Here is a 26,898-nt window from a genome sequence, read left to right as displayed (position 1 = left end):
GCAGAGAATCACTTATAATAACCTACTCCACCTGCAGAGAATTAATTATAATAAAATACTCCACCTGCAGGGAATTACTTATAATAAAATACTCCACCTGCAGAGAATCGCTTATAATAAAATACTCCACCTGCAGGGAATTACTTATAATAAAATACTCCACCTGCAGAGAATCACTTATAATAAAATACTCCACCTGTAGGGAATCACTTATAATAAAATACTCCACCTGCAGAGAATTAATTATAATAAAATACTCCACCTGCAGGGAATCACTTATAATAAAATACTCCACCTGCAGAGAATCACTTATAATAAAATACTCCACCTGCAGGGAATCGCTTATAATAAAATACTCCACCTGCAGGGAATCGCTTATAATAAAATACTCCACCTGCAGAGAATCACTTATAATAAAATACTCCACCTGCAGGGAATCGCTTATAATAAAATACTCCACCTGCAGGGAATCGCTTATAATAAAATACTCCACCTGTAGGGAATCACTTATAATAAAATACTCCACCTGCAGAGAATTAATTATAATAAAATACTCCACCTGCACGGAATTACTTATAATAAAATACTCCACCTGCAGAGAATCGCTTATAATAAAATACTCCACCTGCAGAGAATCGCTTATAATAAAATACTCCACCTGTAGGGAATCACTTATAATAAAATACTCCACCTGCAGAGAATTAATTATAATAAAATACTCCACCTGCAGGGAATTACTTATAATAAAATACTCCACCTGCAGAGAATCACTTAAAATAAAATACTCCACCTGCAGAGAATCACTTATAATAAAATACTCCACCTGCAGGGAATTACTTATAATAACCTTCTCCACCTGCAGGGAATCACTTATAATAAAATACTCCACCTGCAGGGAATCACTTATAATAAAATACTCCACCTGCAGAGAATCACTTATAATAAAATACTCCACCTGCAGGGAATCACTTATAATAAAATACTCCACCTGCAGGGAATCACTTATAATAAAATACTCCACCTGCAGGGAATCACTTATAATAAAATACTCCACCTGCAGAGAATTATTACACTCTTCCCATATCGTCTGCGTCGTCCTGATATTCGGATAATTCTCAGTGCGCTCCCGGCCCCCTCCACGGCGTGGCGGGTTATTTCCGTGGCGCAGCGTCCGTCGCCTTGTGCGGTGCGGTGGATTCTGTATCCCCCTCATAAATAAGCCATCACGCGGAGACGCCCGGTTTGCGGCCGTATTTCTCTGTGCGCGGAGATGAATCTGCTATACGGCGGTGCGGCTGCGACGTGATGTACGGCTGGCTGGCGGGGACAGGCTGCTGGCAGGCAGCGATTCTGTATCCCCCTCTTCTGGGACTCCCCCGCAATTTATGGCTCATTTTAATCACAGACGAGAATGAATAGACGGGAGTATTTAATGCCAGGCCGGGACATACGTTTTATTTCCTCGCCGCGCCGACAGCCGTCGACATTTACATTTGTTGTGTTTTTCTCTCGGCTGATAAACGACTGGAGGTGACCCCGAACCGGAGGAGCAGAACCCCGGGCAGTCAGGACAGCGGCGGCCCCCTGTATGATGAGCCCCTGGTGCCAGTCAGGATTGTCATAGGGCCCCTGTGTGGGAACAAAAAAAATGTGAAAAACTTTAGCCATCATCGCATTTTTCTCTTAAAGAAACAGTACCAGGAAAGGTGCGGGCGCTAAGATATCTCTGAATCCGGCATAGCTGGGGGGCAGCAGCAGCTCATACAGGGGTCACCCAGCTTTCCCAGACTCCTGAGTGGCCAGTATGGCCGGGTGCTGAGCACTGTTAGGGGCTGCCATACTTCTGGTGACCCAGAATTACACCCCGAGGTAAACCACAATATAACATTACACCAAGTTCTGGATGTAAACCAGACTAACCATTCACTGACAGCAAGCAGAGAGCTAGAAGATGGTGATGAATTGAAACGGTCTATTAGAAGTTGCAGAGCGTTTCGTTATACGGCGATGACACTTTATTACATAATATAGGAGAACCTGTCTAGTGGCGCGCCCCCTACCCAACCCCCGCCCCACCCAGCGAGGGTTAAAGTCCCAGTGTCCACCACTTCCCTGGCGCCGGAGCGGGCACAGGAACCAGTCTGTTCTGCCAAGTGTCTGCGGGCCGAGAACATGGAAGAGCAGCGCCCACAATGAAATGACCGGATGGCCGCAGTCATGGGGGGGGGGGTCCAGCATCGAGGGGGGGGGGCTACAACCTCCGGGGGGGGGGGGCTGCGTTACGTCACATTCTAAATTTTGTTACAGTTTCAGGGTGAACAGCGGAGGCGGGAGCTGGCGGAGCGGAGGAGGTTCCCCCTGGAGCAGCGGCTGAGGGAGCACATTGTGGGGCAGGAGGGCGCCATCACCACAGTGGGGGCAGGTAAGACAGCGCCCCCTATATGTAGTAAGCCCCAAGTCGTCCTCCTCTGTCAAGTTCTATCAGTATCTGGGAAAGCTGGGTGACAAGCAATATGGCCGCCATTATCACTCCCCGCAGGGCAGTCACCCAGCTTCTCTATAGTCCTGAATTGGGAAAAAGTTATCAATAATGACCAAGTCCTGCTCACACAGCTGACGGCTTGTTACAGTGGGTAAGTGTAGGGAGAGGCCAGGAGAAGAGATTTGTGCTGCAGAGTTATTAACCGCACCGATACATTGGAACAAACCCTCCCCCCGGGATCCCCTGATAATTATCCCCCCCCCCGGGAAGGCCCGGCTGTTGTAGCATTCACCAGGGGCCACACCCCCGGCACTAGAGGGGCCACAGCCCAGATGAATATAATAGTCGCGGGTCCGCAGGTCCTATAATAATGCGGTTCTTTCTGCAGAGCGTCGTTCCTCCAGAGCTGAGATCTTTACTACTTTCATAAACCGTGTCGTCCCCTCGGGGGTCATCCAGCGCGGCCCCCTCCCCCTCCCGCGTTCTATATATAGGGCAGACTCTTTGCCCAGCGTCTCTCCGGGGCCCCATCCTGCGGGCGCGTTATTACTCACCGGGGCCTCGTGAAGGAGTCTGAATCCATACAAGACTCTGCCGGTACGTGACGTCTGCCGCTCGCCGCGGAGCTTGTGCGATGCCGTCGGCCCCCGGTTGTACTATCAGGATTGACCGGCGTGATCCTGACTAATATTACCATGACGACGGGCGGCGGGTTCCCTGCTGCGAGGGACACCATTTCTTGGTCACCTCTGTCACATCCTTTAATGGCGGCCATCGCTGCGCTCATCCGCACTGCATTGTTAATACTGCGCTGCCGGTGTGTCAGTCTACACTGCAGTGCCGGCATTCTATTCATCATAAACAAAGCTACAGGACCCGTCCTGATATAAAAGAGCGGCAGAGCAGGGAATTCTGGGAGGTCACAACATAAATGATGAGATGAATGATCCACCTGTGAGCAATGGACGTGGCGGAAAATGTCATTGAAGGGGGGGGGGGGGGGGCATATACTTTTTCCCTGTTTTGTGTCCCCCTCCTACAATTCCGAGCACTGCCGCACTCCCGGTCTAGGAGGGATCCAGCGCGCTGTTCATCCAGAGCTTCCTTTTCCATTAATAGAATGCCGGAGATTCAGTAAAGACTGACACACAGGCAGAACTGCGGGAACCATGAAATAAAACCCCTATGGGCAGTGGTGGCCGTTACTGCTCGTCCTCCATCTGTATGAGACCTCTGTGGTGAGACGCGCTAGAGAACGTGTTACCACCTGCGTAGAGTGGCAGTGCCCGCCCGGACCCGCTGTCCTGGGGTGAGAGGCGACACGGTACACGGGCCGGGTGTACGGCGCAGCAGAGTGCACTGTTGTGCAGCAGAGTGTCGTGCGGCTGTGCCCTCGGGCTGCGGCAGATAATTGTTGGCGGGTGATGAATGGTCTGTGTCTGCGGCTGTCACAGGTGGTGTCTGTGCCCATTACAGCCGCTCTCTTTATGCTGCTCCTGATTGAATTATAGGAGACGTGCCCTCCCCTCCCCCCACCGCGGGGCATGGCAGGCGGAGCGGAGCTGTCCGGGTCGGTTCTGCTCTGGACGCAGTTAAGTGGATGGGAAGGTTTCTTATTAGCGCTCGGCGTCCCGCAGAAATTCTGTGCCCGGCCGAGGAGGGGGGGGATTAACCCTGCGCGCCGACAGACGGTCTAAGACCGATTCCAAGCCGCCGTGATGATGATGATGATGATCGCCGCTGCGCCCGCGGTACCAGAAACCGATGTCCAGCGCCGGGCGGTCCTGGCATCTACAACCCCCGCAGAGACCACAGACCGTGGAGCGCCAATCTGAGCAACCAATATGGCCGCCTGTAGGCGGGACCACACAACTTTCCTAGAATCCTGAATGACAGTCTCGTTACCCAGCAGATTTGCCATTCAGGGGATCAGGAAAGCTGGAGCCACAACAGCAGCCACAGGGGTGTCACCCAGCTTTTCCAGACACCTTTAATTCTGCCTCATCGTGACCAGTGATGTATGACAGCATGACTAGGCTATTCAGGGCTCTGGGACAGCTGAGTGACTGTCCCTGCAGTGACGGCCATGTTGGATGTCACCCAGCTTTCCCAGACTCCTGAACAGCAGCTATGCCTCTATAAGCAGTACTATGGGAGCGCTTGTGTTCAGGAGCCTGGGAAAGCTGGGTGACCTGGGCTGTATGGCACGATCACTCGACTATTCAGGAGTCTGGGAAAGCTGGATGACCTGGGATAAATGACGCCATAACTTGGCCATTCAGGAGCCTGGGAAAGCTGGGTGGCCTGGGCTGTATGGCACGATCACTCGACTATTCAGGAGTCTGGGAAAGCTGGATGACCTGGGATAAATGACGCCATAACTTGGCCATTCAGGAGCCTGGGAAAGCTGGGTGACCTGGGCTGTATGGCACGATCACTCGACTATTCAGGAGTCTGGGAAAGCTGGATGACCTGGGATAAATGACACCATAACTTGGCCATTCGGGAGCCTGGGAAAGCTGGGTGACACATTCTGTGGTTTATTAACGGCAGTTGTATTGATTTTTCACCCAGCTGTCCCAGAAAGTGATGACGTCCTGCGCGGGTGCCGCCCCTCCCCCGCACGTTTAGGACTCGGCTTCACCCTGAATGGATCTGATCACATTTATTTCCCTCGCACATCGGCTGAAACCAATTTGTGGGGCGTCCGGGGCTGATAACTGCGGCGCTATTGATTTGTGTAAAACAATACAGAGAATTTATCCGTTCAATAGAGCCGGGGGCGCAGCGCGGCCGCACCGGTACAAATGTAGGAGATAAAAGCTGCGTCTGCCCCGGGGGAGGGGGGGGGGGCTGCCTTTGTCTTGTCATTTCCTTGAAGAAAACACCAAGTCCCCGGCTGGATGAGGACGTCGGTCTGGCGGGTGGCGCTCGCCATCACCCCGCGGGTCACACCTCACATATTATTATTCTGCTTTACTGATCTACTCCAGTCACATCCAGAGCTGCATTTACACTTCTGCTGTCACACAGTTTGTTCTGATGCGTTGTGTTCTAAGAGATGTAGCTTTAGTACAGTCTCTATTGTAAACACTACATCTCCCGCAATGCACTGCAGCGGAGCACGCTCTGTACAGACACTGAACCAACGGTGGTCGAGATCTGAGAGCAAACCAGGAACCAGCAGGATTGTGAATGCAGCTCTGGGTGTGACTGGTGTATAAGCCGTGGGGTAACTGCGGACCGTTCCCCGAAGGCCGCGGCACGTCCTGACGCCATCTTTCTGTTATGGTTGTAAAATTCTTACTACAGAGCAAGATGGCGGCAGGAACGCTAAACCGTAACCACCCAGATCAGCGCAGTGACTGGCTCCGCCCACTGGTCTGTTATATACCATGTGACTCCCCGGAGGACCCCTGTATATGTGAGGAGCGGTCTCCCCGGTGGACCCCTGTATATGTGAGGAGCGGTCTCCCCGGGGGAGGACCCCTGTATATGTGAGGAGTGGTCTCCGGAGGACCCCTGTATATGTGAGGAGCGGTCTCTCCGGAGGACCCCTGTATATGTGAGGAGCGGTCTCTCCGGAGGACCCCTGTATATGTGAGGAGCGGTCTCCGGAGGACCCCTGTATATGTGAGGAGCGGTCTCCCCGGTGGACCCCTGTATATGTGAGGAGCGGTCTCCCCAGAGGACCCCTGTATATGTGAGGAGCGGTCTCTCCGGAGGACCCCTGTATATGTGAGGAGCGGTCTCCCCGGAGGACCCCTGTATATGTGAGGAGCGGTCTCCCCGGTGGACCCCTGTATATGTGAGGAGCGGTCTCCGGAGGACCCCTGTATATGTGAGGAGCGGTCTCCGGAGGACCCCTGTATATGTGAGGAGCGGTCTCCGGAGGACCCCTGTATATGTGAGGAGCGGTCTCCCCGGCGGACCCCTGTATATGTGAGGAGCGGTCTCCCCGGAGGACCCCTGTATATGTGAGGAGCGGTCTCTCCGGTGGACCCCTGTATATGTGAGGAGCGGTCTCCCCGGAGGACCCCTGTATATGTGAGGAGCGGTCTCTCCGGAGGACCCCTGTATATGTGAGGAGCGGTCTCTCCGGTGGACCCCTGTATATGTGAGGAGCGGTCTCTCCGGAGGACCCCTGTATATGTGAGGAGCGGTCTCTCCGGAGGACCCCTGTATATGTGAGGAGCGGTCTCCGGAGGACCCCTGTATATGTGAGGAGCGGTCTCCGGAGGACCCCTGTATATGTGAGGAGCGGTCTCCCCGGAGGACCCCTGTATATGTGAGGAGCGGTCTCCGGAGGACCCCTGTATATGTGAGGAGCGGTCTCCCCGGAGGACCCCTGTATATGTGAGGAGCGGTCTCCCCGGAGGACCCCTGTATATGTGAGGAGCGGTCTCCCCGGAGGACCCCTGTATATGTGAGGAGCGGTCTCCCCGGTGGACCCCTGTATATGTGAGGAGCGGTCTCCCCAGAGGACCCCTGTATATGTGAGGAGCGGTCTCCCCGGAGGACCCCTGTATATGTGAGGAGCGGTCTCTCCGGAGGACCCCTGTATATGTGAGGAGCGGTCTCCCCGGAGGACCCCTGTATATGTGAGGAGCGGTCTCCCCGGTGGACCCCTGTATATGTGAGGAGCGGTCTCCGGAGGACCCCTGTATATGTGAGGAGCGGTCTCCGGAGGACCCCTGTATATGTGAGGAGCGGTCTCCGGAGGACCCCTGTATATGTGAGGAGCGGTCTCCGGAGGACCCCTGTATATGTGAGGAGCGGTCTCCCCGGCGGACCCCTGTATATGTGAGGAGCGGTCTCCCCGGAGGACCCCTGTATATGTGAGGAGCGGTCTCCGGAGGACCCCTGTATATGTGAGGAGCGGTCTCCCCGGAGGACCCCTGTATATGTGAGGAGCGGTCTCCCCGGGGGACCCCTGTATATGTGAGGAGCGGTCTCCCCGGAGGACCCCTGTATATGTGAGGAGCGGTCTCCCCGGTGGACCCCTGTATATGTGAGGAGCGGTCTCCGGAGGACCCCTGTATATGTGAGGAGCGGTCTCCGGAGGACCCCTGTATATGTGAGGAGCGGTCTCCGGGGGACCCCTGTATATGTGAGGAGCGGTCTCCCCGGAGGACCCCTGTATATGTGAGGAGCGGTCTCCCCGGTGGACCCCTGTATATGTGAGGAGCGGTCTCCGGAGGACCCCTGTATATGTGAGGAGCGGTCTCTCCGGAGGACCCCTGTATATGTGAGGAGCGGTCTCCCCGGAGGACCCCTGTATATGTGAGGAGCGGTCTCCCCGGTGGACCCCTGTATATGTGAGGAGCGGTCTCCCCAGAGGACCCCTGTATATGTGAGGAGCGGTCTCTCCGGAGGACCCCTCTATATGTGAGGAGCGGTCTCTCCGGAGGACCCCTGTATATGTGAGGAGCGGTCTCCCCGGAGGACCCCTGTATATGTGAGGAGCGGTCTCCCCGGTGGACCCCTGTATATGTGAGGAGCGGTCTCCGGAGGACCCCTGTATATGTGAGGAGCGGTCTCCGGAGGACCCCTGTATATGTGAGGAGCGGTCTCCGGAGGACCCCTGTATATGTGAGGAGCGGTCTCCGGAGGACCCCTGTATATGTGAGGAGCGGTCTCCGGAGGACCCCTGTATATGTGAGGAGCGTTCGCCCCGGAGGACCCCTGTATATGTGAGGAGCGGTCTCCCCGGAGGACCCCTGTATATGTGAGGAGCGGTCTCCCCGGGGGACCCCTGTATATGTGAGGAGCGGTCTCCCCGGAGGACCCCTGTATATGTGAGGAGCGGTCTCCCCGGAGGACCCCTGTATATGTGAGGAGCGGTCCCTCCGGTGGACCCCTGTATATGTGAGGAGCGGTCTCTCCGGAGGACCCCTGTATATGTAAGGAGCGGTCTCTCCGGAGGACCCCTGTATATGTGAGGAGCGGTCTCCCCGGAGGACCCCTGTATATGTGAGGAGCGGTCTCCCCGGAGGACCCCTGTATATGTGAGGAGCGGTCTCCCCGGTGGACACCTGTATATGTGAGGAGCGGTCTCCCCGGAGGACCCCTGTATATGTGAGGAGCGGTCTCCCCGGAGGACCCCTGTATATGTGAGGAGCGGTCTCCCCGGAGGACCCCTGTATATGTGAGGAGCGGTCTCCGGAGGACCCCTGTATATGTGAGGAGCGGTCTCCCCGGAGGACCCCTGTATATGTGAGGAGCGGTCTCCCCGGAGGACCCCTGTATATGTGAGGAGCGGTCTCTCCGGAGGACCCCTGTATATGTGAGGAGCGGTCTCTCCGGAGGACCCCTGTATATGTGAGGAGCGGTCTCTCCGGAGGACCCCTGTATATGTGAGGAGCGGTCTCCCCGGTGGACCCCTGTATGTGTGAGGAGCGGTCTCCCCAGAGGACCCCTGTATATGTGAGGAGCGGTCTCCGGAGGACCCCTGTATATGTGAGGAGCGGTCTCCCCGGAGGACCCCTGTATATGTGAGGAGCGGTCTCCCCGGGGGACCCCTGTATATGTGAGGAGCGGTCTCCCCGGAGGACCCCTGTATATGTGAGGAGCGGTCTCCCCGGTGGACCCCTGTATATGTGAGGAGCGGTCTCCGGAGGACCCCTGTATATGTGAGGAGCGGTCTCCGGAGGACCCCTGTATATGTGAGGAGCGGTCTCCGGGGGACCCCTGTATATGTGAGGAGCGGTCTCCCCGGAGGACCCCTGTATATGTGAGGAGCGGTCTCCCCGGTGGACCCCTGTATATGTGAGGAGCGGTCTCCGGAGGACCCCTGTATATGTGAGGAGCGGTCTCTCCGGAGGACCCCTGTATATGTGAGGAGCGGTCTCCCCGGAGGACCCCTGTATATGTGAGGAGCGGTCTCCCCGGTGGACCCCTGTATATGTGAGGAGCGGTCTCCCCAGAGGACCCCTGTATATGTGAGGAGCGGTCTCTCCGGAGGACCCCTCTATATGTGAGGAGCGGTCTCTCCGGAGGACCCCTGTATATGTGAGGAGCGGTCTCCCCGGAGGACCCCTGTATATGTGAGGAGCGGTCTCCCCGGTGGACCCCTGTATATGTGAGGAGCGGTCTCCGGAGGACCCCTGTATATGTGAGGAGCGGTCTCCGGAGGACCCCTGTATATGTGAGGAGCGGTCTCCGGAGGACCCCTGTATATGTGAGGAGCGGTCTCCGGAGGACCCCTGTATATGTGAGGAGCGGTCTCCGGAGGACCCCTGTATATGTGAGGAGCGTTCGCCCCGGAGGACCCCTGTATATGTGAGGAGCGGTCTCCCCGGAGGACCCCTGTATATGTGAGGAGCGGTCTCCCCGGGGGACCCCTGTATATGTGAGGAGCGGTCTCCCCGGAGGACCCCTGTATATGTGAGGAGCGGTCTCCCCGGAGGACCCCTGTATATGTGAGGAGCGGTCCCTCCGGTGGACCCCTGTATATGTGAGGAGCGGTCTCTCCGGAGGACCCCTGTATATGTAAGGAGCGGTCTCTCCGGAGGACCCCTGTATATGTGAGGAGCGGTCTCCCCGGAGGACCCCTGTATATGTGAGGAGCGGTCTCCCCGGAGGACCCCTGTATATGTGAGGAGCGGTCTCCCCGGTGGACACCTGTATATGTGAGGAGCGGTCTCCCCGGAGGACCCCTGTATATGTGAGGAGCGGTCTCCCCGGAGGACCCCTGTATATGTGAGGAGCGGTCTCCCCGGAGGACCCCTGTATATGTGAGGAGCGGTCTCCGGAGGACCCCTGTATATGTGAGGAGCGGTCTCCCCGGAGGACCCCTGTATATGTGAGGAGCGGTCTCCCCGGAGGACCCCTGTATATGTGAGGAGCGGTCTCTCCGGAGGACCCCTGTATATGTGAGGAGCGGTCTCTCCGGAGGACCCCTGTATATGTGAGGAGCGGTCTCTCCGGAGGACCCCTGTATATGTGAGGAGCGGTCTCCCCGGTGGACCCCTGTATGTGTGAGGAGCGGTCTCCCCAGAGGACCCCTGTATATGTGAGGAGCGGTCTCCCCGGAGGACCCCTGTATATGTGAGGAGCGGTCTCTCCGGAGGACCCCTGTATATGTGAGGAGCGGTCTCCCCGGAGGACCCCTGTATATGTGAGGAGCGGTCTCTCCGGAGGACCCCTGTATATGTGAGGAGCGGTCTCTCCGGAGGACCCCTGTATATGTGAGGAGCGGTCTCCCCGGAGGACCCCTGTATATGTGAGGAGCGGTCTCTCCGGAGGACCCCTGTATATGTGAGGAGCGGTCTCTCCGGAGGACCCCTGTATATGTGAGGAGCGGTCTCCCCAGAGGACCCCTGTATATGTGAGGAGCGGTCTCGTGGTCTCCCCGTCCTCCTGACAAGATTTGGAGGGGCGTTTCTTGATGAAGGTCACCTCGACCTTCATCTCCTAATCCCTGGTCCCCCTTAGTAAGCTTGTGGCGGACCCTCTCCCCTCTCCTCACCGTTTTCTCCGCGTCCCTCCCGCGCCCCCGTCTCCCTGACAACCTTGAGTGCATATCCAGGAAAAGTTTCTGGGAGACGAGCTCTGGGCAGCTCTCCATATCCATACTAACCTGATTACCCTCCTGTGGGGGCACTGCAGCTAATCACATTACCCCCTCTAATGGTCCTGAGGACTGAGCAGTGGGACATTGTGGATACTTAGTGATAATTAGGCTCCCGGCTCTGGCAGTGATTTATAAGCTTTTCTGCTTCTTCTCTTCCCCTCCATATGTTGTGATGTGAATCTCCAGCCGTCCGCAGGAGGGAGAACGGCTGGTACGACGAAGAACACCCCCTGGTCTTCCTGTTTTTGGGATCGTCCGGGATAGGTGACTGTTCTTTTATTTGGCAATGTTTTTGTTTTTATCTGGTTATTGGTAGAAAACCTCAAAAAATAAAATTAAGATGAAAGAATAAAAAAAAAAAAAAAAAAAATATTAATAAAACCTAAAAAATAGTCAAATATATAATAATAAATAAGAGAAAATAATAAAACATTCAAATAGTAACATCCATAGAAATATTTCTAATAATAATGAAAATCTAAAAAATGTGAAAAAAGAAAACGAAATAATAAAAATAAATAAATATGTCAAATAATGAGAAACAAAATATAAAAAAATATAAATGACAATAATAAATAAATCGATTTTTTTTTTTTTTTTTTTTTTATTTTTTTTTTTAATTCTTTATGCATTTATTATATGTGTATGGGTAGGAGATTTTATATATATAATAAATACATAAAGAATTAAAAAAAAAAATCGTTTTATTTATTATTGTCATTTAATACAAATAAAAAATAATGAGAAACAAAATAAATAAAAAAAATATAATTTATAAATAAAAATCGACATAAAATAAACATTGTAATAAATACATGAAAATAATGAAGATATAAAATGGTTAAAAACAGCCAATAAATATACGGATAATAAACCCGCCGCTGCTCTAACAGATACATTATATCGGTGACGGGGCAGTTGTTTATTATACACATCGCCCCCCCCCCGCCGGGGGTCATCATCGCCCCCCCCGCCGGGGCTCATCGTTTTATTTCTAAGGAATGATTTACCAGCAGCTCCTCGACCTCGGGATGTTTTTGGATTTTGGGAAAAAATCCACAAGGAAAACGTAGAGACTCCACCCGGCAATTCTAAACGTATAATCGCACCGCCTACCCGGAGCGGTCAGAAATGTCATACGTCAATAGATCCGTTATATAGTCATCAGTCACAGAGAGATATATTCAGTGGGATTATACAGTGTGTGTGTATATATATACTGATCTGGGCATCGCTCCGGCCCTGCCACATAATGAGCCGCGCTCCGTCATATATTCGCAGGTAGATATTTGTCGCCGTTGTATGTAAGCGGGTCACGTTGTGCGCGGCGTCCTCAGTAATGATTACAGCTCAATATATGATATTACAATCCTCGCTCCGATCCCCGATCACATCCGTCACTGTCACCGCCGGTCTATAAAAACATTAAGGGAACGCGAGCCCCCCCTCCCCCCCGGCTGCCGGCGAGATTTATCACCACTGGTCAGGGGGGGGGGGTGTCTGTGCCAAACGGGACGAGAAAAGATGTGAGTGTCCGGTATTTATTTGGTCATCGATCACCGTACACCACATTCACAATGTTTTTGTGCTTTGGGGTAATAACGGCCTGAACGTCTCTTACAGGTAAAACGGAATTGGCCAAGCAGACGGCCCGCTACCTGCACAAGGACGTCAAGAAGGTAACGGCGGCGACTCTGTCCGTGTCGTATGTTTTACAATGAAATTCTTTTAATCCGGCATTTGATGATACGGCACTGGCGCCAGCGCTGCAAAATAACGTGGAAACCTCCTAACCCCGCGTGACCTCCGGAGATTCCGGGAGGCGTTTTTTTTTTTTATAGACTTTTTTTTTTTTTCTATGATCATCTGATAATCCAGAATATTTGATAATCTGGCACAATTTTTCTGGATTATCGGAATTGTATGTGTAGGGCGGATTGTCCGCTGGGCTGAGCTCATCAGTTATTCGGGTTCGTGATGTGCAGGTAAAGTGAACCCCGCATCTCCTGGAGACGTGTTGTAGACCCCGGTGTAGGACCCCCCTGATGTATCACTGTCTTCTGTCCTCCCAGGGCTTCATCCGGCTGGACATGTCCGAATTCCAGGAGAAACACGAGGTACGTCCGGTGGGGTGTTATAATCCGGTGTAGCGGTCGCCGCTGCCGTCCTCTTTATCCGTGCGGGGGAGGGGTAACAACGTGATGGAGCGGGGCGTCTCCCTGGGTAGTGGATATTATAACCCCCACTCTCCGCTCGCTCTCCGTGCAGGTCGCCAAGTTCATTGGTTCGCCACCGGGATACGTTGGACACGAGGAAGGAGGTCAGCTGACCAAGAAGCTAAAGGAGTGCCCCAACGCAGTGGTGCTGTTTGACGAGGTGGATAAGGCCCACCCCGACGTACTGACCGTAATGCTGCAGCTGTTTGATGAGGTAAAGGGGTCCCGGTCCCTTCGGCTCAATGTACGGCGTGCTTCAAAACCGCAGCGTCCTCCGGTACCCGATTCCAGGAAATCTCATGTCCACGCAGCGGTATTTTTTTCGAAACGTGAATCGACCTGCGGTGGAGATTTTTGAAACAGCGGCACGTCAATTTATCCCGCGATTCCGCTTGCGAATTCGGTCTCCCTGGTTCTGGAAAAATACGCAGCAAAACCCGCAGCGCGAAAACGCAGCGATTTACGCAGCAAAACATTAAAAACGCACCTTCAGGTTTGTCTTTTTGCAGCAAATTTCTTGTGGTTTTCTGCAGCAAAATACGCAACGTGTGCATGGAGCCTTTACGGTGCGAACACACGCGGCGCAAACACTGCGGAATTTACGGATTAATCAGCAGCGTATTACAGGAACGGCAGTCTGGATGATTTCAATAAATCTCGTCCCCACGCAGCGGAAAGAAGCCGCCAAAAAAAACGCATCTAAATGGACCCGCGGTTTCTTGAGCCGCATCGTGTCAGTTAACGCTGCGCAATCGCTGCTCTTGTGTTACGGGTTCTCCCATTGAATACAAAGTCGTGTGCGTTACGATAAGAAAAAATATTCTACTTACCCAGAGTTCACTGCTTCTTCTCCTGTCCGGCCTCCTGCGATGACGTTTCACCCCATGCGACCGCTGCAGCCAATCACAGGGCCAATGACCGGCTGCAGCGATCACATGACCTGCAACGTCCTCCCAGGAGGCCGGACCAAGCGCTGAAGAGAGGGAGGGGGTGAGTATGAATATTTTATTTTTCCGGCGCCGTTTTACGCAGCGTTCCCTGCGGTGTTCAGGGCGGATATGCTGCGTATGTCCCCTAAAAGTACAACGTGTCGAAACAACAAAGTATCAAAAACGACCAACAACGTATCAAAAACGACCAACAACGTATCAAAAAACAACCAACAACGTATCAAAAACAACCAACAAAGTATCAAAACCAACCAACAAAGTATCAAAACCAACCAACAACGTATCAAAAACAACCAACAACGTATCAAAAACAACCAACAACGTATCAAAAACAACCAACAACGTATCAAAAACAACCAACAACGTATCAAAAACAACCAACAACGTATCAAAAACAACCAACAACGTATCAAAAACAAACAGCAAAGTATCAAGAAGATTTCTCAGGTGGCGCCGGGCGCTCCTAAGCCTCCAGGTTGTATAATTATAAAGGGGGGAGGACAGCAGGGTCTTTGGGCCGTAATATGGGGGGGGGGTGCCGATCTGACAGGTAGGTAGCAAGAAAGGAGAATAGTCTGAGGGGAAACCAGGGGTTAGCGCCGGGAGGCGGAGGAGAAGTACACACGGCGTTCCACTTCAATTCGTTTTTTTAGAAACATCTGATTGGTCCGGCCGGACGGGACCGGAGGCGTCGCCTTCACTGCCCGCCGCGTCTTTGTTTTCAGTTCTGTCATTTTTGGGCTTGAGCTGAAGAGCGGAGTTCTCTGTCAGACTGGTTGCTAGGGACTTACTGCCTGACAACGCCGCCTCATCCCAGCCGGCATTAGTAATTCGATTTTGTCCAAATCTCTTTCTGACATTGAGATCAGGTGATCGTTAACAGCCAATCGGTGATTGAGTTGTTGCAGCCGCCGCCGCCCAGAGACTCCGTCACTTTAATAATTCATTTATACGGAGTCGCTACGTCCGCCATATCTCTCCAGTTTTACCGTGCGCCTTAAACGTCATATAACTTAGACAGAGTGCCCCCATAACCGTAGCAAGAAACAAACGTTTTCAAATATCTGCTTGCTGTCAGTGAATGAGAACATTACAGCTGGAGTCTGAATACCTGTGTAAACCTAATACTTCTCACAGCTGAGGGTTTGTTACAGTTGTATTCAGCCTAGACCATTCGCTGAGGTAAACACAGCAGCAATAACAAATCTCCCTCCTCTGCTGCTCGTTGGTTACAATGTATCAGTGCAGGTAAAATGTATCAGCCCGGAGTCCATACTGGATACAGATGTTTAGCTGTGGGAACTTGACTTCAGGATGGGCTTTATTCCTCTGGATGTAAATAACCATGATTCCATTCAGTGACAGCAAGCAGAGATATTGGAAATGTTGAGGAATTGAAAGGCAGAAGTTGGGGAATGATTGAGCTCCTTTGACATGGACGAGACTGAGGACACAGAACGTCTCGGACCCGTGTGATGTGACTCCAGGTCGTGTCTTCTCCCAGCATCCTCCATGTTCCGGCGCCGTCGCGTTCACGGCTCGGGTTTGCCGCGAGGTCCCCGGATGTCATTACTCTGCCAGGGCTGGAGACTTGCGAGCAGCATATGAGTTTTCAGGATGTCTCCTCCGAGGACGCGCTCCCCCCCCCCCCCCCCGCTCCCGCTAATAAAACGTTCTTCTCGTCCTCTCCCTTCGCCGCGTCTTCTGTCTCCAGGATTAATATAGTGATCCTCCTTGCATAGATCATAACCGCAGCAGCCAAATGTAAAATCAATTCCAGGAGCGGCACTCGACGGAGTAATAAACAGCGTGTTCATCTTCAGCACCCAGAAAGCGAGTCCTCGCTGCATCGTTTCCATCTGTCACCGCGCACGCCGCTCGCCGGGGACCGTCCCTTATTACAGAACATAATAGTAATGTACATGTCCTCCTGTATACCCCACACCCGCATGTCAACCCCCAATGTTATAGCACTCTGCCTATACATCATGGACGTGGCCCCTTTAAGGGATGGTTTTTGGGGTCCGGGTGTATTGGCCCCCGTGAATGATGCCTGTTTGCCTTTCTAGGGTCGACTGACAGACGGGAAGGGGAAGACCATTGAATGTAAAGACGCCATTTTTATCATGACCTGCAATGCAGGAAGCGATGAAATAGCGCGGTACGCCCTGCAGCTGCGACAGGAGGCGCTGGAGATGAACAAGAACCGACTGGCCGAGAACTTAAGTGAGTAAATCCTTGTTTGTTTGTGTGTTTTTTTTTTTTTTGGGGTTTGGATGTATTTAAAATAAAAAATGAAAGTTTTAAAATAGTCTTGATAAAAAGCTCCTCCCGTTTTGCGTATACAGCTCCTATGCAGACCTATGTGTCTCCATGGTTACAGACCACAAAGAAACCCTGTGTAGTCTGATCCTGATCTGTTACTCCTCCAGTCCCTCTTGTTAACAGTCTACAGACCGTAGAAGAGGAGGGAGATGGAGAACAGAAAATCAACAGCTCAGCTGCTGCAGAACCTCTTTTTGTAGTGAAGGCTTATCACGTCAACCTCAGACTGAATGACACAACGCTCCCCTGCTCTTCTGCAGCAGCTTGGGTTTTTCAAGAGGCAAAAAAAATTGTCTAAAGGCAAAATAAAATAAACATTTACTCCCCTGTTATATCCCCCGCCTCTCCAGCGCCGCCGCTCCGGTTGTTGGCAGTCGCCGCCGCTCCGGTTGTTGGCAGTCGCCGCCGCTCCGATTGTTGGCAGTCGCCGCCGCTCCGGTTGTTGGCAGTCGCCGCCGCTCCGGTTGTTAGCAGTCGCCGCCGCTCCGGTCGTTGGCAGTCCTTCACATTCCTACAGTCGGCGTACATTCCATGCCAATGCAGAAGAAGAAGCTCCCCAAGCATCAGGAGGAAGGTCACCTGCAGGGGGCGACTGGGGAGAGGCACTGCCTGACCTCACCTGTCTTCCTGCATTCTGATTGGATGTTTGGAACATCTGATGGTTCAGAATATCCTCTAGTCTGGAATAGGACCACCATCATCTTCATGGCTACCGTTAACGCTTTATTCCTTTTTTTTTTTTTGCAGACGACATACAGACCGAAGAGATCACAATCTCCAAGCAGTTCAAAGAGAATGTCATCCGGCCCATCCTGAAGGTTTGTGAGCGCACTGCAGAATATCGCACCAGAGTCCTCATCACCAGCCAATCACTGTATTATACTCCAGAGCTGCACTCACTATTCTGCTGGTGGAGTCACTGTGTACATACATTACATTACTTATCCTGTACTGATCCTGAGTTATATCCTGTATTATACTCCAGAGCTGCACTCACTATTCTGCTGGTGGAGTCACTGTGTACATACATTACATTACTTATCCTGTACTGATCCTGAGTTACATCCTGTATTATACTCCAGAGCTGCACTCACTATTCTGCTGGTGGAGTCACTGTGTACATATTACTTATCCTGTACTGATCCTGAGTTATATCCTGTATTATACTCCAGAGCTGCACTCACTATTCTGCTGGTGGAGTCACTGTGTACATACATTACATTACTTATCCTGTACTGATCCTGAGTTACATCCTGTATTATACTCCAGAGCTGCACTCACTATTCTGCTGGTGGAGCCACTGTGTACATACATTACATTACTTATCCTGTACTGATCCTGAGTTACATCCTGTATTATACTCCAGAGCTGCACTCACTATTCTGCTGGTGGAGCCACTGTGTACATACATTACATTACTTATCCTGTACTGATCCTGAGTTACATCCTGTATTATACTCCAGAGCTGCACTCTCTATTCTGCTGGTGGAGTCACTGTGTACATACATTACATTACTTATCCTGTACTGATCCTGAGTTATATCCTGTATTATACTCCAGAGCTGCACTCACTATTCTGCTGGTGGAGTCACTGTGTACATACATGACATTACTGATCCTGAGTTACATCCTGTATTATACTCCAGAGCTGCACTCACTATTCTGCTGGTGGAGACACTGTGTACATACATGACATTACTGATCCTGAGTTATATCCTGTATTATACTCCAGAGCTGCACTCACTATTCTGCTGGTGGAGTCACTGTGTACATACATTACTTATCCTGTACTGATCCTGAGTTACATCCTGTATTATACTCCAGAGATGCACTCACTATTCTGCTGGTGGAGTCACTGTGTACATACATTACATTACTTATCCTGTACTGATCCTGAGTTACATCCTGTATTATTCTCCAGAGCTGCACTCACTATTCTGCTGGTGGAGTCACTGTGTACATACATTACATTACTTATCCTGTACTGATCCTGAGTTACATCCTGTATTATACTCCAGAGCTGCACTCACTATTCTGCTGGTGGAGACACTGTGTACATACATTACTTATCCTGTACTGATCCTGAGTTACATCCTGTATTATACTCCAGAGCTGCACTCACTGTTCTGCTGGTGGAGTCACTGTGTACATATATTACATTACTTATTCTGTACTGATCCTGAGTTACATCCTGTATTATACTCCAGAGCTGCACTCACTATTCTGCTGGTGGAGTCACTGTGTACATACATTACATTACTTATCCTGTACTGAACCTGAGTTACATCCTGTATTATACTCCAGAGCTGCACTCACTATTCTGCTGGTGGAGTCACTGTGTACATACATTACATTACTTATCCTGTACTGATCCTGAGTTACATCCTGTATTATACTCCAGAGCTGCACTCACTATTCTGCTGGTGGAGACACTGTGTACATACATGACATTACTGATCCTGAGTTATATCCTGTATTATACTCCAGAGCTGCACTCACTATTCTGCTGGTGGAGTCACTGTGTACATACATTACTTATCCTGTACTGATCCTGAGTTACATCCTGTATTATACTCCAGAGCTGCACTCACTATTCTGCTGGTGGAGTCACTGTGTACATGTATTACATTACTTATCCTGTACTGATCCTGAGTTACATCCTGTATTATTCTCCAGAGCTGCACTCACTATTCTGCTGGTGGAGTCACTGTGTACATACATTACATTACTTATCCTGTACTGATCCTGAGTTATATCCTGTATTATACTCCAGAGCTGCACTCACTATTCTGCTGGTGGAGTCACTGTGTACATACATTACATTACTTATCCTGTACTGATCCTGAGTTACATCCTGTATTATACTCCAGAGCTGCACTCACTATTCTGCTGGTGGAGTCACTGTGTACATACATTACATTACTTATCCTGTACTGATCCTGAGTTACATCCTGTATTATACTCCAGAGCTGCACTCACTATTCTGCTGGTGGAGTCACTGTGTATATACATTACATTACTTATCCTGTACTGATCCTGAGTTACATCCTGTATTATACTCCAGAGCTGCACTCACTATTCTGCTGGTGGGGTCACTGTGTACATACATTACATTACTTATCCTGTACTGATCCTGAGTTACCTCCTGTATTATACTCCAGAGCTGCACTCACTATTCTGCTGGTGGAGTCACTGCGTACATACATTACTTATCCTGTACTGATCCTGAGTTACATCCTGTATTATACTCCAGAGCTGCACTCACTATTCTGCTGGTGGAGTCACTGTACATACATGACATTACTAATCCTGTACTGATGCAGAGTTATATCCTGTATTATACTCCAGAGCAGCACTCACTATTCTGCTGGTGGAGTCACTGTGTACATACATTACATTACTTATCCTGTACTGATACTGAGTTATATCCTGTATTATACTCCAGAGCTGCACTCACTATTCTGCTGGTGGAGTCGCTGTGTACATACATTACATTACTTATCCTGTACTGATCCTGAGTTACATCCTGTATTATACTCCAGAGCTGCACTCACTATTCTGCTGGTGGTGTCACTGTGTGCATACATTACATTACTTATCCTGTACTGATCCTGAGTTACATCCTGTATTATACTCCAGAGCTGCACTCACTATTCTGCTGGTGGAGTCACTGTGTACATACATTACATTACTTATCCTGTACTGATCCTGAGTTACATCCTGTATTATACTCCAGAGCTGCACTCACTATTCTGCTGGTGGAGTCACTGTGTATATACATTACATTACTTATCCTGTACTGATCCTGAGTTACATCCTGTATTATACTCCAGAGCTGCACTCACTATTCTGCTGGTGGGGTCACTGTGTACATACATTACATTACTTATCCTGTACTGATCCTGAGTTACCTCCTGTATTATACTCCAGAGCTGCACTCACTATTCTGCTGGTGGAGACACTGTGTACATACATTACATTACTTATCCTGTACTGATCCTGAGTTATATCCTGTATTATACTCCGGAGCTGCACTCACTATTCTGCTGGTGGAGTCACTGTGTACATACATTACTTATCCTGTACTGATCCTGAGTTACATCCAGTATTATACTCCAGAGCTGCACTCACTATTCTGCTGGTGGGGTCACTGTGTACATACATTACATTACTTATCCTGAACTGATACTGAGTTATATCCTGTATTATACTCCAGAGCTGCACTCACTATTCTGCTGGTGGAGTCACTGTGTACATACATTACATTACTTATCCTGTACTGATCCGGAGTTACATCCTGTATTATTCTCCAGAGCTGCACTCACTATTCTGCTGGTGGGGTCACTGTGTACATACATTACATTACTTATCCTGTACTGATCCTGAGTTACCTCCTGTATTATACTCCAGAGCTGCACTCACTATTCTGCTGGTGGAGACACTGTGTACATACATTACATTACTTATCCTGTACTGATCCTGAGTTACATCCTGTATTATACTCCAGAGCTGTGCTCACTATTCTGCTGGTGGAGTCACTGTGCACATACATTACATTACTTATCCTGTACTAATCCTGAGTTACATCCTGTATTATACTCCAGAGCTGCACTCACTATTCTGCTGGTGGAGTCACTGTGTACATACATTACATTACTTATCCTGTACTGATCCTGAGTTATATCCTGTATTATACTCCAGAGCTGCACTCACTATTCTGCTGGTGGAGTCACTGTGTACATACATTACATTACTTATCCTGTACTGATCCTGAGTTACATCCTGTATTATACTCCAGAGCTGCACTCACTATTCTGCTGGTGGAGACACTGTGTACATACATTACATTACTTATCCTGTACTGATCCTGAGTTACCTCCTGTATTATACTCCAGAGCTGCACTCACTATTCTGCTGGTGGAGACACTGTGTACATACATTACATTACTTATCCTGTACTGATCCTGAGTTACATCCTGTATTATACTCCAGAGCTGCACTCACTATTCTGCTGGTGGAGTCACTGTGTACATACATTACATTACTTATCCTGTACTGATCCTGAGTTACATCCTGTATTATACTCCAGAGCTGCACTCACTATTCTGCTGGTGGAGACACTGTGTACATACTTTACATTACTTATCCTGTACTGATCCTGAGTTACATCCTGTATTATACTCCAGAGCTGCACTCACTATTCTGCTGGTGGAGACACTGTGTACATACATGACATTACTAATCCTGTAATATATATAATATGTGATTATAAAATGAATGTTTATTATTTTCACTATTAGATTATTGAATCCCTCTGTAGTCTATATAAAACCTGACCGTCCCCCATAACAGTGAGAGCCGCAGTGCCCCCGTGACCGTCACACTTCTCATTCTAGTAGGTTTTATGTGTGTAGCTGATCCCTGGGCGCCGCTTATCGCTGGTGATTGAGGTTTTGGTTTGGATGCTGTCCAGGCTCCTGACCGCGATCTGATTGCCGTAGGCAGTGACTGGACGGGGAATTAATGCCCTGTTGTTCTTTGAGCGCTGCTCTTAATGGGCGGCACAAGCGATGGGCAGAGGTTCTATTACAGATGGTCCCTGCTCCGATGCCAGGACCGCAGGACACGGCTCACGTTAACCCTGTGAAGTCTTATGGGTAAAGCAGAGGGACAAAGATTCCCCCATTCAGGACCTAAGGGGGTGGGGCATGACACCGGGACAGCAAAGAGAGTAGTCATGCCCCGCCCCCTCGGGCTCTGCACAAGGCACAGGTCTGGTGTTCTGGAAGTCTGTACCTGAAACACTCTGTGCTGCTGGGAGACCCTGTTCCTTCCATGTAACTCTGTCTATGATTATCTCCCACAAGATCAGCACACTCCTCTCCTGACATACTCTGTGCTGCTGTTACTTGTTCACACACACATTTCAGTGTGTTCTCGCTCTGTTATTTCCCGTTTTTTATTTGCCGCTCCCCTGTGATTGCTGCAGCGTGATGCGGTGTTCTGGTGGAGTGGTACTCGGTGAGAATGTCCAGATCAGCAGGATAATTCAGTTTCCCTGTAACTGCTGCTGATGATGTCATTCTCCCGTGGTGGGGGGCAGGGGGTCCGATCTCCTCGGGGCTCAGACTGATGGAAATAGAGGATGATGAAGACGCTGATCTGACTGGTGACTAAGGGATAAGGGGCCCCCGGGGGGGGGGAGATCTCAGGGGCCACGACGTGTTCTGTGATCGCTTCGTGGACGGGATATTATTACACTCTCCACTTCATCAGGCTGAGTCCTCAGTGAGTGTAAATAATCATGAGGCTGCAGGTAGTGGCCCCTGAGGTCTCATCCCGGGGGCCGGTATTAAGTTCTATAGTATGTCCCGGAGTCCTGTATATTCACCTGTGGAACAGAACAACCGCAACAAAGCACCAAATCCACCTCTCCGGGTAGTAAATGTGGGAATCCTCTGCTTTACTGAACTTCTGCCGACATCATGTCTTATACTCTAGTCACATCCAGAGCTGCAGTCACAATTTCTTGTGCAGTTGTTCAGAATATCCCAGCAATGCTCTTGCTGACTGATCCGTTTTCCTTATCAAACTATATATATATATATATATATATGAAAAATTTACCACCAGTGCAGACCCTGAACCAGCAGGGAGAGGTCGGGATGAGGTGTTCTGCAGCATGAGCGCGGCTGGAGATGGTTCTTGGCTTTATCTATAGAGCAGTCACAAGTAGAACGGCTCCGTCATTCAACCAGCAGAAATGTGACTGCAGCTCTGGAGGTGACTGGAGTATAAAACTTGATGTAATGGCAGAAATGTGACTGCAGCTCTGGAGGTGACTGGAGTATAAAACTTGATGTAATGGCAGAGATGTGACTGCAGCTCTGGAGGTGACTGGAGTATAAAACTTGATGTAATGGCAGAGATGTGACTGCAGCTCTGGGTGTGACTGGAGTATATGACGTCCTCACGTTCCGGAGAGCTCTCTTTGCGGTCGCTTGTTACAGACGTTTCGCCCTTTTTTCGCAGGCGCACTTCCGCAGAGACGAGTTCCTGGGGAGGATTAATGAGATCGTCTACTTCCTGCCCTTCTGCCGCTCGGAGCTTTCCCTGCTGGTCCTGCAGGAGCTGAACTCATGGGCCAAAAAGGTAAATTCTGAGTCCACCTCGAATCTCATCAGAGGCTCCGGCTGCTGCTCTCTACTCCATGCTTTACACTGCAGCTACCTCTTATCTAATGAGAAGCTCAGGCTGCTCTGTCCCTCCATGCTTTACACTGCAGCTCTGCTTGTTTGGATTGGCTGCGTTGTACATGGAGAGATTATATTCCAGTCAGCACAGAAGATTATAAACTACGAGTATCTAAGCTGAAGATTATCAGGAAATTCCTGCACATAGACTGAGGGACTGTTCTTACGGAGTCTCCCTTTAACATTTGGCCGCTGATCTCCCCTTCACCCGCGACTGTTGTTCTCCGTCCTTTCTCTCCTGAATGTGACCCCAGAATATTCTACCACAACCAGGGACCTTATAATAACCCTGAGGTCTGGATAATAAGGGGGCGGGGCCAGAGGACGACGTCAAGTGGCGCCCGCGTGCCGCTCACTCACGACCCGAGATAAGTACAATACCTACGACATCGCGCCAATCACCCCTCACCCAATTAAGAAATTGCCTCGTTTTAGGACCCCACAAATCCTTCACTTATCGAGTCGCATCAATTCCTATCCTCCAGACCAGACCAGAGCTGCAGTCTCAATCCTGTTACATCATGTCCTATACTCCAGTCACAACCAGAGCTGCAGTCCCAATCCTACTACATCATATACTCCGGTCACATCCAGAGCTGCAGTCTCAATCCTATTACATCATATACTCCGGTCACATCCTGGGGGAGGGGATTCGGTAATTGGCAGCGAGCCCCCTGTGGAGTCTCTCGGTGGTCCGGCGTTGTCCCTGGCGCGTGGCTTCTCCCCTAGCGATTATACGGCGGTCATATTACACTGCAGGTTATTCCAGCCTCCTGTATAATCTACTTCAGACTAATAATAATTCCATCGCTCTGAGGGTGACGCCGTCTGTCTAATAATTGCGGGCAGTGCCAGTCACATGGGGTGAAGGTCCATTGGTGCCACTCTCTTCCTTTCGGGATCGTGGTTGTCAGGCTTGGTAGGGATCGCGGTTGTCAGGCTTGGTAGGGATCGCGGTTGTCGGGAGCGGTAGGGATCGCGGTTGTCGGGAGCGGTAGGGATCGCGGTTGTCGGGAGCGGTAGGGATCGCGGTTGTCGGGAGCGGTAGGGATCGCGGTTGTCGGGAGCGGTAGGGATCGCGGTTGTCGGGAGCGGTAGGGATCGCGGTTGTCGGGAGGGGTAGGGATCGCGGTTGTCGGGAGCGGTAAGGATCGCGGTTGTCGGGAGCGGTAGGGATCGCGGTTGTCGGGAGCGGTAAGGATCGCGGTTGTCGGGAGCGGTAAGGATCGCGGTTGTCGGGAGCGGTAAGGATCGCGGTTGTCGGGAGCGGTAAGGATCGCGGTTGTCGGGAGCGGTAGGGATCGCGGTTGTCGGGAGCGGTAAGGATCGCGGTTGTCGGGAGCGGTAGGGATCGCGGTTGTCGGGAGCGGTAAGGATCGCGGTTGTCGGGAGCGGTAGGGATCGCGGTTGTCGGGAGCGGTAGGGATCGCGGTTGTCGGGAGCGGTAGGGATCGCGGTTGTCGGGAGGGGTAGGGATCGCGGTTGTCGGACACATCAGGGAACGGGCTGCAGGTCATTTCAGTCTTGATTGGGGGGATCTCTGCAGTGATTGGGGTCATACGAGGGGCGGTAAGTTCTCGGAGCGCCGCAGCGCAGCCATTATCCCCTCCCCCTCCTCAGCTGACCGTTTTCTTCTTTCCCTCCTCAGGCCAAGCAGCGGCACGACATCACGCTGATCTGGGACCGGGATGTGATGGACGTCCTGACCGATGGGTACAACGTCCATTACGGCGCCCGATCCATTAAGCATGAGGTACCGGTGCCGCTCCTTTATAGGGTTAACTGTGACCTGAAACGCTGGGTGACAACTGTCATGGCCGCCACTACAGCTGACCTATTAGCAGCCATCAAGCTTTCCCAGTCTTCTGAATGTCATTGTAAAACTCTCCAGTATCTGCTGTTCAGGAGTCTGGGAAAGCTGGGTGACCGTCCCTACGGGAGTTGTAATGCAGCCATATTGGACCCAGCTTTCCCAGACTCCTCAATAGTAAATCTGCCTTGTCGGTCAGGAGTCCTGGAAAGCTGTGCTGTCACCCGTCGCCCCATCACCCATGTATCTGCCCGGGTGGTCGCCTTCACGTCTGCTTGTCCTTCCAGGTGGACAGACGGGTGGTGAACCAGTTGGCGGCCGCCTATGAACAGGATCTGCTGCCCCGCGGCTGCACGCTGAGGATCGCGGTGGACGACAAGGGCAACGGGGCGGACGAGGACGGGCTGAAGAGGGCGCCGCGACTGCGCCTGGAGATAGTGGAGCAGGGCAGCGAGGGCCGCAGGCTGGACATCATGGAGCCGCTGTCCAAGGAGGACACTACATTCTCCTGAACCTGCAGGCCGACTTTACTGCTGTCGTAGTGGGAGGGGCTTGGACGGCGGTCACTGCGCAGCCTGCCGGTCACTGAGATGTCAGAGTGCTAGTATCACGTGACGGCCAAAGCCAGGAGCAGCATGCCAAGCGTCTCCAGACGGGGGGCACAGACCGAAGGGGGCACTAAGTATGGCGCTGACTGGTCTCATGTGCGCCAAAGACGTGGACAATAAACGTTCTGTACAATAATGTGTGCAGTCTCCGTTATTATCACCGATGGAAGGAGTACTGAGCATTACACCCAGTATACAGGAGAAGTGGTACTGTGCAGTGTATATATATACAGAATAATACAGATACTGAGAATTACACCCAGTATACAGGACAGGAGAAGTGGTACTGTGCAGTGTATATATATATATATATATATAGAATAATACAGATACTGAGAATTACACCCAGTATACAGGACAGGAGAAGCGGTACTGTGCAGTGTATATATACAGAATAATACAGATACTGAGAATTACACCCAGTATACAGGACAGGAGAAGTGGTACTGTGCAGTGTATATATATATATATATAGAATAATACAGATACTGAGAATTACACCCAGTATACAGGACAGGAGAAGCGGTACTGTGCAGTGTATATATACAGAATAATACAGATACTGAGAATTACACCCAGTATACAGGACAGGAGAAGTGGTACTGTGCAGTGTGTATATATACAGATACTGAGAATTACACCCAGTATACAGGACAGGAGAAGTGGTCCTGTGCAGTGT

At 50.9% G+C, this 26,898-nt stretch overlaps 1 protein-coding gene across 1 annotated transcript; it reads left to right on the top strand.

Moving 5' to 3' along the window:
- Positions 1-2,205: 2,205 nt before the first annotated feature.
- Positions 2,206-26,355, top strand: CLPB (ClpB family mitochondrial disaggregase). Its single transcript, XM_075848158.1, has 11 exons — positions 2,206-2,214; positions 2,308-2,422; positions 11,244-11,321; positions 12,681-12,736; positions 13,130-13,174; positions 13,326-13,487; positions 16,293-16,449; positions 17,296-17,366; positions 23,581-23,700; positions 25,450-25,554; positions 25,899-26,355. Exons 1-11 carry the CDS (start codon positions 2,206-2,208, stop codon positions 26,121-26,123), a joined length of 1,143 nt encoding a protein of 380 aa, XP_075704273.1. The 3' UTR covers positions 26,124-26,355.
- The last annotated feature ends 543 nt before the right edge of the window (positions 26,356-26,898 follow it).

Source organism: Rhinoderma darwinii, unplaced genomic scaffold (genome assembly GCF_050947455.1).
Source record: "Rhinoderma darwinii isolate aRhiDar2 unplaced genomic scaffold, aRhiDar2.hap1 Scaffold_2189, whole genome shotgun sequence".
Classification (NCBI taxonomy): domain Eukaryota; kingdom Metazoa; phylum Chordata; class Amphibia; order Anura; family Rhinodermatidae; genus Rhinoderma; species Rhinoderma darwinii.
This window is presented reverse-complemented; position numbering and strand designations above follow the sequence as displayed.

Excerpts from the sequence above, each read along its gene's own strand:
- CLPB (XM_075848158.1), top strand. Across the intron at positions 12,737-13,129 it reads TGCACAAGGACGTCAAGAAG|GGCTTCATCCGGCTGGACAT; the intron begins GTAACGGCGGCG and ends CTGTCCTCCCAG. Across the intron at positions 13,488-16,292 it reads TGCTGCAGCTGTTTGATGAG|GGTCGACTGACAGACGGGAA; the intron begins GTAAAGGGGTCC and ends TTGCCTTTCTAG.